Source organism: Sinocyclocheilus anshuiensis, unplaced genomic scaffold (assembly GCF_001515605.1).
Source record: "Sinocyclocheilus anshuiensis isolate Anshui unplaced genomic scaffold, SAMN03320099.WGS_v1.1 scaffold234, whole genome shotgun sequence".
NCBI classification, from domain to species: Eukaryota; Metazoa; Chordata; class Actinopteri; order Cypriniformes; family Cyprinidae; genus Sinocyclocheilus; species Sinocyclocheilus anshuiensis.
In genome coordinates, this window is record NW_015544165.1 from 1,805,928 (window position 1) to 1,820,749 (window position 14,822).

At 38.6% G+C, this 14,822-nt stretch overlaps 1 protein-coding gene across 1 annotated transcript; it reads right to left on the reverse strand.

The window, feature by feature from the left end:
- Positions 1-7,308: 7,308 nt before the first annotated feature.
- On the reverse strand, positions 7,309-11,215 carry LOC107695811 (protein Wnt-1). The gene is made up of 5 exons (XM_016495868.1): positions 11,163-11,215; positions 10,438-10,543; positions 9,036-9,289; positions 8,609-8,874; positions 7,309-8,042 (listed from the first exon to the last, which is right to left on the reverse strand). Exons 1-5 carry the CDS (start codon positions 11,170-11,172, stop codon positions 7,551-7,553), a joined length of 1,128 nt encoding a protein of 375 aa, XP_016351354.1. The 5' UTR covers positions 11,173-11,215; the 3' UTR covers positions 7,309-7,550.
- Positions 11,216-14,822: the final 3,607 nt, after the last annotated feature.

Genomic DNA, 14,822 nt, shown 5'->3' on the forward strand with positions numbered 1-14,822 from the left:
TTACTTCCACTACCCTGTTGAAAAAAACAACATATGCTGGTTAGGTATGTTTTGAAGCATGGAAGCTGGTTTGAGCTGGTCCTTAGTTGGTCATGGACTAGTTTAAGCTGGTCTTGAGCTGGTTCTGAGCAGGAGCTAGTTGCTCAACAAGTTTAGGAACAGCTAAGGACCAGCTCAAACCAGCTGCCATGCTTCAAAGCATACCTAACCAGCATATGCTGTTTTTTTCAACAGGGTAATATTGTAATAGTATGGCAATTAAGATATCCATTTTAGCGCTGGGACTTAGGGAAAGATTGCTCTGACTGTAATATTAGCATTTGTTAACTGAATTTGAGAACAGAAAGCTTCAGTCAGTGTGTGCGCAGAAGCTGAATAGTGTTTTAAGATATCATGAGAGAGAAAAAGGGAGAGTTGGGGACAGAGGAATGTGTCAGTGATCCTGTAACCACTATGCCCCTAAACTGCAGCAAATAAACATTCCTCCATTCATATGTCAGAGCTGAACACTTGCCCACTGTTGCTGTAAAAACATAGCCAATAATTAAAACCAAAAACCCCAATGCCTTTTCCTTTGTCTTAAACAACTTTTCCCCCCAGTGGATTGCATTCAGTCATACTATTGATAACTCTTTTTTTTCTTCTCCCCAAAACTGGATAGGATGGAAGTGCATGAAGCACTGGAAATAAACTACAGTATATGATTTGCAATATGATCATTATGCTGGAAGATTTTTAGGTAGGTATGATCAAGTTAAAATTTGTTTTTATTATGTGGCTGTTTGGGATACTTGATTCTGATTGGTTAATCACACCATCCAGTGGTCAGATATTTGTTAATATTTGGTGTGTTTTGTTGCTTGGCCAACTGTTTTGTACATTGTAATGTGCTATTTTATAGCAGATGTTTTGAGACTAAACAGGTAAAATAACACATTTTATGTCCATTTTTTTATAAGTAGCAACACTGCAAACAACATTGGACCCCATTGACTTTTATTTGATGGAAAAAAAAACACTGATATTTTCTTTTGCGTTCTGAAGAAGAAAGTTTTGGGGGGGGGGTCGATATTGCCACCTAATTCATTACTGCATCAGGCCCGTTCGTCCACACATAAGCCGACATACACACTTGCACAGGAATACAGATATTATTTCACACAGACTTTCTCCTTCAGACTTGTACATCACCCAGACTCCATTCTGAAGTGCACTGCACACATTGCTCAGCATTAGCCACAGACATCAGTCTAATGGTTTATAATACCCACCCTCATTCCACAGAAACATCCTCAGGAAATAAATGGGTTTAAGAGTGCACGGCTCCTGTTTCTGTACATTTAGACTTTTTATCCACTAAATAATGTAAAAATCTCCCTCTACACAATTATTAATGTCAATCATACCTTTTGTTCTGTTAAAAGCAATTTTAGGTGTGTCAGAGCTTCTTGATTAGTGCATTTTTCAAATGTTTACAGTAAATATTTCCTTTTGAAACAGGATATTTGAATGGACATATTGAAAGATCTTAGTTATGTCACAGCCATCAAACATGATTTGCTATTGCCACTGCATTCATAAGCAGATTATATAGTTCGCCCAAAAATGAAAGTTTGCTGAAAAGTTAGTGACACTCAGGCCATCCAAGATGTGTTTGTTTGCTCATTAGGAAAGATTTGTAGAAATTTAGCATTACATTACTTGTCACCAATGGATCCTCTGCAGTGAATGGTCAGAATGAGAGTTCAAACAGCTGATTAAAAACATCACAATAACATCACAATAATCCACAAGTAATGGAGCCCCATGCATGATATGCAGGAGAAAACAAGATATTATGGCCATGAATTACAAACTTTTTAACTCTTCGCTTGTCTTAAATTAAATTCTTCAGTTCTTAATTTGTTGCCATAATATCTTTTTTTTTCTGCATATGTCATGTGCGGGCATTCATAGATATAGACTAAAAACCATAAAACTCTTTGTAGGTATTTTGGAAAATGTCAGGTGTTTTTTGTCCATACTACAAAATTCATCGGGCTCCAGTGTTGTTTTGGACCCTACAGACTTTCATGGGCAAAAACAATTGAAACATTTTTTTTAAATATCTTCTAATGTGTTCCACAAAAGAAAATACGTCATACAGGTTTGGAATGACATGAGGGTGAGTAAACTATCCCGTTAAATTAAAGTAGTAGCTCATATGAATCAAATCAAATCATCTAGTAGATCAGTGATCATACATCCAATCGCATTATGATTTCTACACAATGATGCCAACTAATGCCCTGTCATCTTTAACATTGCTTCTTCTCAGGGAGCAGTTGCAAGGCAGAGTACGAGCGAATGATGGAGATGTTACAAGACTAGAGCTTTTGTGATGTGAGATGGCAGTTTCTCTGGAGCCACCATCTGCTGAGAGGGTCAGGCAGCATGTAGGGTTCAAATCTCCTGGATTCTGCCTGCTTCCCAGCTGCCATGCCCAGGCACTCCGAAATCCACACACAACCGCACTTGCACACCTTGTAATTATCACACACACTCAAAGACACCCATAATCCCAGGCATGCTGTGCTGCTGAAACCATTCTCATCAGGGCTGACACTAAAGAATGTTGGGATTCTCGTCTTGAGGTACCAGAGTTTTTTTCCTCCCTCTTTGGGTTTGTGCAGAATCCACACATTCTGTTGAACCCATACGCCCACACTACATCAGCACTGCATGTGACCACTGCTCCACTGTGCTCTATTCAGCATGGTGACCCGAACTTTGCTCACATTCCATATATGTTCTTTGGTCCATTTTGCCCGGCAGCCTGTACCTCAACCCTTTCTATAGGCCCCAAGCTCGAGGAGGGAAAACAGTCTTCCGTAATTTTTGGTAAAAGCTGCTTGTCACATTTTTTTGTGGTCCATATATCATGTACCTGTTTTCTGTGCTGTTCCCTTGAGTTTAAAGTGACTCTTTTCTTTCCTTGGATTGAAAGTAGTCGCTCTACAACAACATTGCTTGGCCAAACTCTTACTCGGTCCAACCCAGTGAGGTTTTGTTTTGGATTTATTTCAAGTGATTTAATTTTTTGCCATTATTCTATTAGCTTCAAACCACGACTGGAAGGTTAAGTTTCTCGAAGCTCTTCAGAGCCCCTCAAGGGCACTTATTGAATTAAAACTAAATTGCTCCGCTTTAGAAAAAGAGCAGAGCGCTCCAATGAAGGAAAACGGCAATTCATAAACTCTCTCTACCATGTTACTAAATAGAGATGTACAGCGTTAATGAGTTTTCAGCTTGTGGTTTTGCATCTATCGTAATCTGCGACTCTGAATTTGTGCATTTTTGGCTCTGTCGTTTGCATACGTCCATCATGATCCTTATTGGCATTGAAAGCGAAATGAATTTATGCTTTTAAGAGCTCTTGTGTTTCGAGATTCCTCCCTTTCCCAGCCTCCCTCGCTGCTTGCCGCCTGGCAGGCCCGTGTGTCAAAGGTGGCTGCTGCAGAACAGACTGTGGGAACAGCCGGTCAGCCTTCCCTGTCCCCTATTCCCTAACCAGAGGGGCAGCCATCAATCCAAGGCAGCTCGAACCCCTCCCGGTGCACACATCTCCGCAACCCACACACTCGCTCCCCAATAATCCGCGGAAGCAATTTCATCTCGACTCGGGTGGCGGCCCATTGTCGCCAACTCCTTCAATCTTTCCTAATTAACTCTCGCTTTGTCCCGCATCCGAGCTTCTGGACTCATCTCTACGACATTCCGATCGGGGCCGGTCTTCACACTCCCGGGCAACCCTCGGACCCTAATCCCACCGTATCCCTCCCACCCGAGTAACTCTTTCCATTTTTTTTCTTTCCCCCAACCTGCTGATCGCCTACTTACAGAGTTAGGTAGGGGCATTAACTCCTTGGGTTTTTTGAAAGAAGAGGACGAAGGAGGGGGCGAGGAGGAGATGGCCAGAAAGCGACTCCAACCCAGACAATTAGAACAATGGGCCAGGCCTGTAGGGGGCTAACTCACAGCGTCACGCCTGGACGGTGGGGTATTTTGTCAGTTTAATGAATTGTCCGTCAGTCCCTGGCTGCATCACAGGCCGTGTAGAGAGTGGACAGCAGGGACCCAGACACTAAGTCGGTATTTATTACACTGCCTTTGTCACTAATTGAGCTAATTATCAGTGACTCTTCAGCACTCCCACAATGACAGTAGCCCTCCACCCTCCGCCTCCGTCATCCCACCAGTGCCTGGGAATGCAGCCTGACTTTGCTTCTTTATCCCTCTTTTCTGTTCTTATTCTACCTATATCTTTCCCATTTTTATTAATGCTTTGTATTTTTGCACTGTTTTGCCTTGTAATACACATGCATGTATTCAGAAACTTCCTGTAAGGTCGAAGATCGGTTTACGATACGAAACGATACGTTATGATACGAAAGTTTCATTTGTTATTTTTAGTTTATTCATTATTATTTCCCTTTCAAGTAGGGAAGCTTTTCTGGTTATATCTTTTGGGTGTGTTTGATTTTTTTTGGTTAGGACAGTTGAAAAGAGACAGGAAGTGATAGGATAGTGATTGGACCTTGAGCTCGGATTCAAACTTCGGTCGTCAGAGGCGCTACTACACAATATGTCGGAGCGCAGCCCACAAGGCTATGCTTTTATGCAAGGTAATTTATTGTAAAAAATATATTAGTGCAGTGTTTTTGTCCTATACTACCAGTCAAAATTTTGGAATAAATAAGATGTTTTTGAAAGAAGTCTCTTATGCTCAACAAGGCGGCATTTATTTGATAAAAAATGAAGTAATATTGTGAAATTTTATTGCCATTTAATCACTGTTTTCTATTTGAATGTGTTTTAAAATGTAATTTATTCCTTTGATGGAAAAGCTGATTTTGCAGGGGCTATTAATCCAGTCTTCAGTGTCACATGATGCTGATTTGATGTTAAGTTCTTATTGGTGCTCAATTATTAATGGTTCTTAATATTATCTTGAAAACAGTTTTTGCTGCTCAGTATTTTTGCTCAATATTTTTTTCAGGATTCTTTGATGAATAGAAAGCTGCTGACAATTCAGCTTAGCATCATAGGAATAAATCACATTTTAAAATATATTAAAACAGAAAATAGTTATTTTAATGTGTAATAATATTTGACAATATTACTGTTTTTACTACATTTCTCATAAAATATATGCAGTCTTGGTGAGCATAAGAGACTTCTTTCAAAAACATTAAAGAATCATAATTATTCTAAACTTTTGACCAATAGTTTTTATAATTGAACATATTGTACATAGAAGTACAACATTTACATTTAAGCTATATTTTAGTCTATTTTTTATTTTTAAATCTTTGTTTTTTTTTCTTCTTTCTATCAATTATCTGTGAGTTATCTATGAGTTTCATCCTGTCAGCATTCCAGATCCTATTTCTCTTTTTTTCCTCCTATCACTTTGCATTCTGGGATGCGGTTGTGACCAGCGCTCCATCCTGCTGACCTTCAGTGGCCCTGCGATATGTTGCGGTGGGTGACAGAAAGAATCGTCTGCCTTCATCCAAACTCTTGTGGTTGCACTGGCCTCGCCAGCAGGGCGGGGGCAACGCAGCCTGTCATTATTTCTAATACCATTTCTTTATTTTGTTTCTGATATTAAGTGAAGCAAAACCTCTAGTGTCGTGAAAACACACCGATTTAACGCTGTGTTACGCCACTGCCCAAAATCCCTCAGCGGTTACTGTGGATTTAGGGTGCATGACTGCTCGAAGAAGAGGGCTGCTCTTGTGCTATTAGTGGTGGGAATGATGTTTAGAGGAACGGATATACTTGCACACTCACATTGTTGATTTTAGGTTAAGTGATTTAGACACACCCTGTCATAACAGATTGCGGTTCTGAGAAATGATTGATGGATCACAAATGAAGCTGAGGAGAATACGCTCTGGAACATATGGAAAGACAAACCTGTTATTGAACACAAACTGTGAGCACTGTTAGGTAATGAGTGGCTCTCTGAAAACACAAATAATGAAAATAAAAACTTTATTGTGCTATTACTCTATATGAAAACTGAGTTTAAAATTCTAAACTGAGCTAAAATATTTAATTTTATCAGCATTTCTTTTCTAAAAACAAAAGCCATCATACAATAATAAATACTTTTCATTCACAATATTAAAAGATGGTGTTCAGTGCATGTAAAACACAAGTGTCAAGAGACAAGCAAATCAGGCATTTGACAAAGTAATCGTGTCTCTGAGATGTATGTGGCCTCAATTTGATCATAAATTTGTGATCATCGGTATAAGTTAGCACACAACTGGATGGAATTACTCCTAAAATTGTAAATAATGATTCACCCCATTTTCAGATTAAATAATTTTCTCACATTGCAAGTTGCAGCATAAATATATAGATCATATCCATTTATAATATTTACAACATTTTGGTTATTTTAGCTGATATACAAAATACAGTTTAAAAAATGTGAACTGTTTGTCCACTGTAAACTAGGTAGCAGGGCATTTACAGGATTATCTTTACACACTTTTTTAAAACTAGTATGTACTTGTGCGTAATCGATGTAGTCTCTTTGACAACTTCCAACAGAAGTCTTCTTCTCTCCCAAAAGAGTTTCTGAAATAACGTGATTCTGTCAGAGCCGAATCGACGAGTCAATCTCGGGTCAATCTTAATTTTTCTCTTCCCAATACTTTTCCATCAGTACAATAACATGGTATACCACATGATAATAAATGGTATTAAAAAATGGCAGGAGACTCAAAGCAATGACGGGAAGTATGGCAGGTCCGAATGGAAAATCACAAGAGGTTGAGCCGAGTTCGGGATTCCGCTACATAGTAATCGGAAAAGGAAGCCCCATCCCTTGAGAAGCACTTCACACAGTTTTATGTGAGACGAGTAGGACTGCAGCTAAAGAAAACAAAACGCTCAAATATTTGAAAGAACCGCCCTCTTGTTAGAGTTTTGCACTGGTTTATGAGAGAGCATGCTTGTGGTTCTCTAACCACAGGAACATCTGTCAAACTGTGTCCAGTTACTACTTTCTAGCTTCCATGTTCCCCAGAGTACCAGAGACGGAGATCAGGAGAAGAGAAGAGAAGAGAAGAGAAGAGAAGAGAAGAGAAGACAAACTAGAACCTCAGAACTAGTGCTTCAGCATGCTGAATTTCAAACTGTCTACATGAATGCTTTTTCATGTAGTGCATAGTGGTTCTTGACCCATTTCTTTAGATTTAAAGCTATGTTGCAGTAACATGTCCAAAATATTGTGTTTTTGGACTACCATCAGCTAAGAGTTCTGCACATGTATTTTTGAACTTTTCTCAGTAGTTAATACATTATACTTGCCTGTTCAACCAACAGATTGTTTAGTCCCTTTTAACCTTGCTGTCTTATCTCTTTTCTTCAGTACTTAAACTTAACATGTTTATTCGTTGATTTATGTCTTCCAGATACCCCAGCAGCCCCTTTCAGTATCCAGTTTGGGACCCTTTGCCTCCAGTTTGTCAGTTTGTCCGATTGTGTGTTGATCATAGACACTGATGGACAGTCTGTGTACTGGTGCAGTTGAGGCAGCTCACATGACAACACCAGTGGAAAGTACAGTGGCATCTTTCTGTGACCTGCTCCATTCGAGTCTTGTATCCCCTTCCGCAGCACAGCAACTCGCATCCGTCCAGCGCCGGCGATGAACTGTTGCAGGTACGTCCCGATGTGCCATGCGTGCCTGTTTTGCCATTGTAGGAACAGAAGTTGGGTGACTTTTCAAAATACACGAGGTCCCGAGCCGAAGGGAGCTTATGTGCTGGGTTCTCCGGTTCCAGGTGGCGAGGGTCGGCTCGATGGGACGCACGGTTGCTGCCTTTGTTGGCGTACACGACTCGAGAGGCGCCGTCAAAACGGTCCTTCAGGAAGTCTCCCACTACACGGAAGCTGGGCAGTCTCATCCAGCACGTTCGCACAGTGCAGGACCCAGACATCCCATGACACTTGCACTCTTGCTGCATCTCTGATGCGACTGTCTGTAGGGAGAGAATTGAAAATTAATATATATTGTGCAAAATAACTTATACACTTATATTGAAATTCTTAACAAATACACTTAATTGGATTGATGGATGATGGATCTATCTATATATATATATATATATATATATATATATTTGATCCATCATCCATCGATCCAAATAAGTGTATTGATAATATGATATTAATGGCATTTAAGTATAATTAATAAATTAGATATTTATATAGAAATTCTGCACATTCTATCTGAATTGTAACCTGAATTATTGTATTTATATTTATATATTAATGGAAAAAACATATAATATAATATAATATAATTTGTCTTTTTTCTTACTCATTTTAGACTTTGATAAAAACAATCTGTATATGTGCCGTGTTCAATTAATTTTAAACTAATTTAATTAGTTCATTAATATTTAATTAGTAAAGTTCATTAGTATAATTCATTAGTTAATTAATTTGAATAATAAAAATGTACTTTGGGAAACTCCATGTATTGATAGATCAATTAATGACATCTGCATTTGGAGGAGACAAATGGCTTTTGATTGTCTCTTACCATTCTCCCTGCCTCATTGTTGTGCAGGTTGGTCAGATACCGTAGATCTCTGCCCCTCTCACTGGAATCTACAAACTCTCGCCCGAACATCCTGCCAAATTCCACATTGTCGCTGCAGCCTCCCCAGTGCCAGTCTGGCCCTCCAGGACCCCGGCGCCGGTAGTCGCAGGTGCAGGACTCGATGGCTCCCTCAGAGCAGGACCGGGCCACGGCGTGAGTAACACCAGCACTTGTGATGGCAAACACAAATGCAGTCTCACGGCAACCTAACAAAACAATAGGCACAACTTAGAATCTCTGTCATGCTGTGTCTCCATACAGACAATATTAATGTGTAATTCCATGCTCTCCTATTTCACTGTATGAGATATGAATAGTGTGTGTGGTTTAAATCTTTCATAATGTTACTCTGAGAAGCCATGCTCACCTCGGTTGACAATTTTGCCAAAGACATTGGGGCTGTGGGTGGTCGGACAGTTCCAGCGGCGGTTACGAAACTGCCATTTGCATTCCTTGATGGCTGTATGCAGGCCTGCTGCAATGGCGTGCAAGATGCCAGGGTTTTGCCGGATCAGTTTTCTCTGACGACGACTTAGCAACACCAGGCTGGGGTCCAACACCAACTGCACATTCTTGGAGTTGGTGAGGAGATTGCCTGAGGATGCCACATTCACAATACCCCTGGTGGAGAAACAGGAAGCTTGACTTGGGTAAGTTGGAAAAAGGTATTTTCTCATCTGATTGGCATGAGATGCAAAAACAGTCAAGATCTTGGGACTTTTCTCGTCATTTTCTCATTGATTTGCCTTTTTAGTTTGAGAGATGAGAATCACAGACATGTGATGTGCAAAAATTTAAATTGAAAAGTTAATAGTTTCACTAGAATGCTTGGAAGGAGATATCACAGCAAATAAATATCAAATGTTAACGATGTAATATCGAACATAAGCCAATGTATGCCTATTTCTAAATGCAACTGGCAGTAGGCTGAAACAAGTCCAAACTGTAAGTTGTGTCCAATTAAACTGAAATCAATCTGGAAACTGCTTAATACAAAACTTTTCAAAGAACAAATCAGATACGGAATTGTATAATTTCTCTAAATAACACATGCATTTAAAGCATATATAATATAAAATCATGCATTTATATAGATTAAGAAATAACAAAAACAAATCTATCAGCGTGTAGCCTATCATTTTTAATTCTCCTTTTGCCCTTGTTATGACATATACATACAGCTTTACATCAGCATGTGTCATTTTTAATTCTCCTTTCAACGTTATTATGACACACACAGCTTTGGCTCATAAGTCGTGTCTTTAGCCTACTCCGGAATGCTCAGCACATTACGCGAATTTGACCCTGAAAACGAACTGGAAAATAACTGCTCCCAGCCATAAAATAAATCCGCATTTAATTTATCCCACATTGGATTGAAAAATCTTGTCCTGTGTTCAAGCCACACTGTCAAAATGACAGAGAAAACCCGACAGGGAGAGAGAAAGAGCGCGCGTAGCAGTAGCTCCGCGTAAACTGAGATTGCATTGATTTATTTGGGAACCGAGTTTGACTTTTCTAATTTAAGCATAACTTCGCGCTACTTTATTATATCAGTAATATAATGTTTTTTTTCTTCTTCTAAAATGTAAAGGGATAAATTACAATACAGCTGCGCGTGCAAATGTTTAGTAGCCTAAAGACAGATTCACTTCATTATTGTGCACCAGCCTACAAAGGAAAAAGCATTGGTTGTTGACATTCTAGGATGAATGTCCTATATCTTGTATGTACTAAATGCCATATATTATGGGCCTGCTGTATCTTACCACCACCGGCCGCTGTTGTTCACCGCCACTGTGCCAGTGAGAGAGGAGACCAGGAGGACACATGCCGCTTTGACTGCGAGAAGCAACGCGAGTACCCGCATGATATCTGAAAGGGCAAAGTTAACCAATTAACCTCAAATAAGATTCCTGCAATAATAAACGATGTCAGGATCTTTCTATATTAGAGGAGCTAGTGAGCAACTTAACAGTTATTAATTTAATAACAATAGCAAAACCAGTGTAGCGCACAGAAATTATGAATTATATTTATGTTCTCGCTTTTTAACGTAAGGAAATTTTTAATATACAGAAAATACGATTTTGGTTACATATGTGTAGGTAGTGTTAAATTAATGTCAAAATGCTGTTCTGTACTCGTAGATATGACTCAACTAAAATCTCAGATATCAGCCAGCACTAAATAAATAAATAAATATCAGCCTACGTTTAAAAAATAAATAAATGAGAGAAAACTAGAACCAAAAGAGTGCCATACATTTTTCTTTTTAAAAACGTTTTATTTTCTAGTTCTTTCGAAAACCTTGTTTTGAAGAACATGAATACGCTTTTCTAAAAAATAGTTAACCAAATTGATAGTCTCCAAAGAACCATACAGCAACTCACGAACCCTATACAGCCTAAAATGCTTCTTTATAAGATAACATTCTAAAATGGAATAAAAAAAAACATATTAAGTGATTTTGGTGCAATAAGCATCCACTTACCACTCCACATTCCAGTGCGACTGACAGCGTGGGTCAATGTTTATTCATAAAATCAGTGTAGAAGTCACAGAAAGGGTCCTGGATGGGATGCCGGTGCCGCTGCTGCTGCTGCTGCTCTTACAGTCTGTGTGTTCGTGATGCTCTGCTCGCAGCACTGAGCGCGTGGGACAGTCCCGTAGACCTGTTCCCCTCGGTGACTGATAGGCGACACATTGTTCACTTATTGAACGCTGCAAGATGAATAAAAAAGGGATTTGCTGCTCTCATCTCCCTCTTTTTTTTTCCTCCCTCCTTTTGAGTAGAACTGAATGGACGGATAGCTTAATTCTTCTCATTGGGCACAATGAATACTGGAGGCAAAACCCGACATAAAGGAGAGGAGATGAAGAAAGGATCCGTTATAGGCGCTTTAAATTACATATCATTTTGTAATCCTCGTCCGGAGATTCCTCAGATACATTCAAGCGAATTAATATAAAATGCAGTTCCATCAGGCGTCTTCCGTAGCTATACGCAGAGCAGATTTATTCCTTCTCATTGCAGTGGGTGTGCGCGCGCGCCACTTCTGTCCCTCTGCGTGGATGGTGTCGCGACACAGTTACAGTAAGAGGGGAAAATGAAACATCTAAACTAGCCTTTTTACCCGGAGTGCTTGCATGCATTACTCACTTAACTGCGTCTCCTCCCTCTTGCGCGTTAACAAAAAAAAACATTTATAGATGTCCATACTTGCGCTCTGCACTCACTCGTTTGTAGTGTTTAGCCTAAATAAAGCACATCAATTGGAAACGTCATGCTATAATTATGGTGAAAAATCTGGGTTAAATGAAAAGGAGAATGTTAAAGATACGGACTGCGCTTAATGCTGCTTCAGTTTCTAGGTTTAAACTGACCAGTGTAACACATTTTGGTTTCAAAGTCTGTAACTCAACGTCTTTTTTTTTTCTTTTTTTTTCTGGTGTTGCGTGTCTCATATTTCGATATATTTCCATATTTGCATGCCACAAATTAAAATCCACTAATTATCTCTAAACTGTGAATCTGTCAACTTCAATGAGACTGTTGGATTGTAACGATATGGTTGTAACAGTAATAGAAAACGTGGAGAATTTACATTGTGGACTGAATTTATTATGGTAATCAAATGTATTTGTTCACAATAATTATTTCATCACCACCCTATCCTCGTTTCATTTTAAACATTCAATTAAAAAAAGTAAATAGCAAACGTTTTATAAAACGTTGGGTAACAACAAAAGAGAGCGTTACATATGTTTTAACCTTAAAATGAATCGCATAAATCTTAAAATTGTTTACAGTCTTACAACTTCTAATGGTAGCCTAATTTAACCCATGTAGCTAATTTACCATTACCATTTTTGACATTTTAGATAACGAATAAAATAAGAAATCGTTACAGATAAATAACGTTACAGATAATAAATTGTGACACCAAAGTAGAAAGAGTCAAGATAAAACTGTTCACCATCTGGACTGCAGACCTCCCTTGATCGCATGTGGTCAGTAAAGGCACGAACCAAATGGTATTTTGCTGTCAGTTTTGACTCCATACATTTATGGTGTCGTCTGCGCAAAGAATTATGAGCAGTTGGCAAATATTAAATCAGCTTTTTTAAAGCACATATAAGGTGTTTGATGTCGCCATGAAAGAATCAGAGAGAAAGAGAAAGAGCACTTTTTTTCCTCTGAGGGATTGAAGTAAATGGCTAACTGAAGGAAGTGCGCTTTTGTTAGTGGTAATGAAGGCTGCTTTTCTGGGTTTAGCCTGCTCTTATACTCTTGAAGGATCTTAAACAGGTTTTCCTGAAACACTCATGCGATGCAGCGCAGATTAGTGGCAATCCGGTTAAAGGGACGCTTTTTATATACAAATCAACTTCAAATCACTTTTTAAGCCACTTAGATATACACGCCATGGCAAAATGCTAATGCACTTTTCGTTGCCAGAGTTTAAGAAGAGGAGTAGAGGTGATTAGCTCTAATACAAGAATTGATCGTCGAGAATAGGAGGTGATTAGCCCAAAAACCAAGAACTGTTGTCAGGATTCGGGGTTAAGGGTGGATTTAACTCAATTTCATGGCATTAATCCTAGTTCTACTACTGTTAATAGTAATAATAATAAAGCTAAGAAGCAAGATGCTCGTTCTAGGATCAGTTAAAGAGTTTTTTCACCTGCTGTGCATAGTGCTGACCACCAGCACGATAATCCCTTAATCTTGTAAACTGCTAATGCCTCAAATATTCAGGTTTATTCATATATTCATCAGTATGTTCAAATATCCTTGTATCATGTCATCATGCCTACGTTGCAGCTAGATTAAAAAGAAAGAAAGAAAAAACACTGACAGCTTGTCTATTGAACAAACTTATTATGTGCATTATGCATAATTTGTTGGCCCACTATGTAATTGCGTATCACTTTCAATGAGCCTTGACAACAACCTCTCCATCATGGTCAGTTATGGGACTAATTATACGCACAAACTCAGAAGTGTATAGACAAACAAACGAAATAAGTCTATTTTCCAGTAGTGCTCTAGGCTATCTGCAGCAACAGTCAGCAAAGCCTTCTCATTAAGAGTGTCGGGGAAAATGATGAATGTGGGCTTAATTAAAGTGAAACGTCACTAGGGCTGCACGGTGAACTGTTGAACTGATTCGGAGTGGGAGGATGGGCGAACACATGCACACGCACCTCGCATTGTTCATGAAGAACCGCACGCCTGCCTGCTGCTGCCCTGCTTATTGTAGCCCATATGAATGACTTTTAGTTTAGTTTAGCTTATACATGTTTACCGAGGAACAAAATGTCTTGTCACAAGTTCTGCAGTGCAGACAGGTCGGATAATAGGCCTACTTCATAAACAAATAGACAAATAACAAACAGACAGCAAGAAAAACAGATCAATAAATAAATACAAAGAATGCACACCCTGCAAATTATAAGTAACAAATCACAGGTTCTAGGATACAATGCAATAGCGATGCAGCAGTTTACACACTTGAGAGGCAGTTTTGTATTGGGCAGTGAAAATGATAGCTTTCCATCCATTAATTTATAGCATTTTACTTGATTTTATGAGTTTCATAATTATTAATGAATTATTAATTCATAATTTTGATCAATTCGATTTTATTCATCGGCAATTAAATTCAAAGTAGTTAACACGTACATTACATTTACATTTAGTCATTTAGCAGATGCTTTTATCCAAAGCGACTTACAAATGAGGACAATAGAAGCAATCAAAATCAAGAAGAGAGCAAAAATATGCAAGTGCTATAACAAGTCTCAGTTAGCTTAACGCAGTACACGTAGCAAGTTTTTTTTATTATATAATAAAAAGAAAACAGAATAGAAATAGAAATAGAGCAAGCTAGTGTTAGAGGCCTATTTTGCTTTTGTTAGTTGTATAATAAATAAAAATAAAACAAAGAGACAGAATACAAAAGATTAGAGAAGCTAGTGTTTTTTTTTAAGAAAACAAGCAGTTAGTAAATGAATAGAATGCAAGTCTAAAAGGGGCAAGTTTTTTTTTTTAAAGAATAGAATTAGAATAGAGAGTGCTAGAGTTAGAGGGTCAAATAAAGATGGAAGAGATGTGTTTTTAGCCGATTCTTGAAGATGGTTAAGGACT

Excerpts from the sequence above, each read along its gene's own strand:
- LOC107695811 (XM_016495868.1), bottom strand. Across the intron at positions 9,290-10,437 it reads AACAACAGCGGCCGGTGGTG|GGGTATTGTGAATGTGGCAT; the intron begins GTAAGATACAGC and ends TTTCTCCACCAG. Across the intron at positions 8,875-9,035 it reads TGGCAAAATTGTCAACCGAG|GTTGCCGTGAGACTGCATTT; the intron begins GTGAGCATGGCT and ends TTGTTTTGTTAG.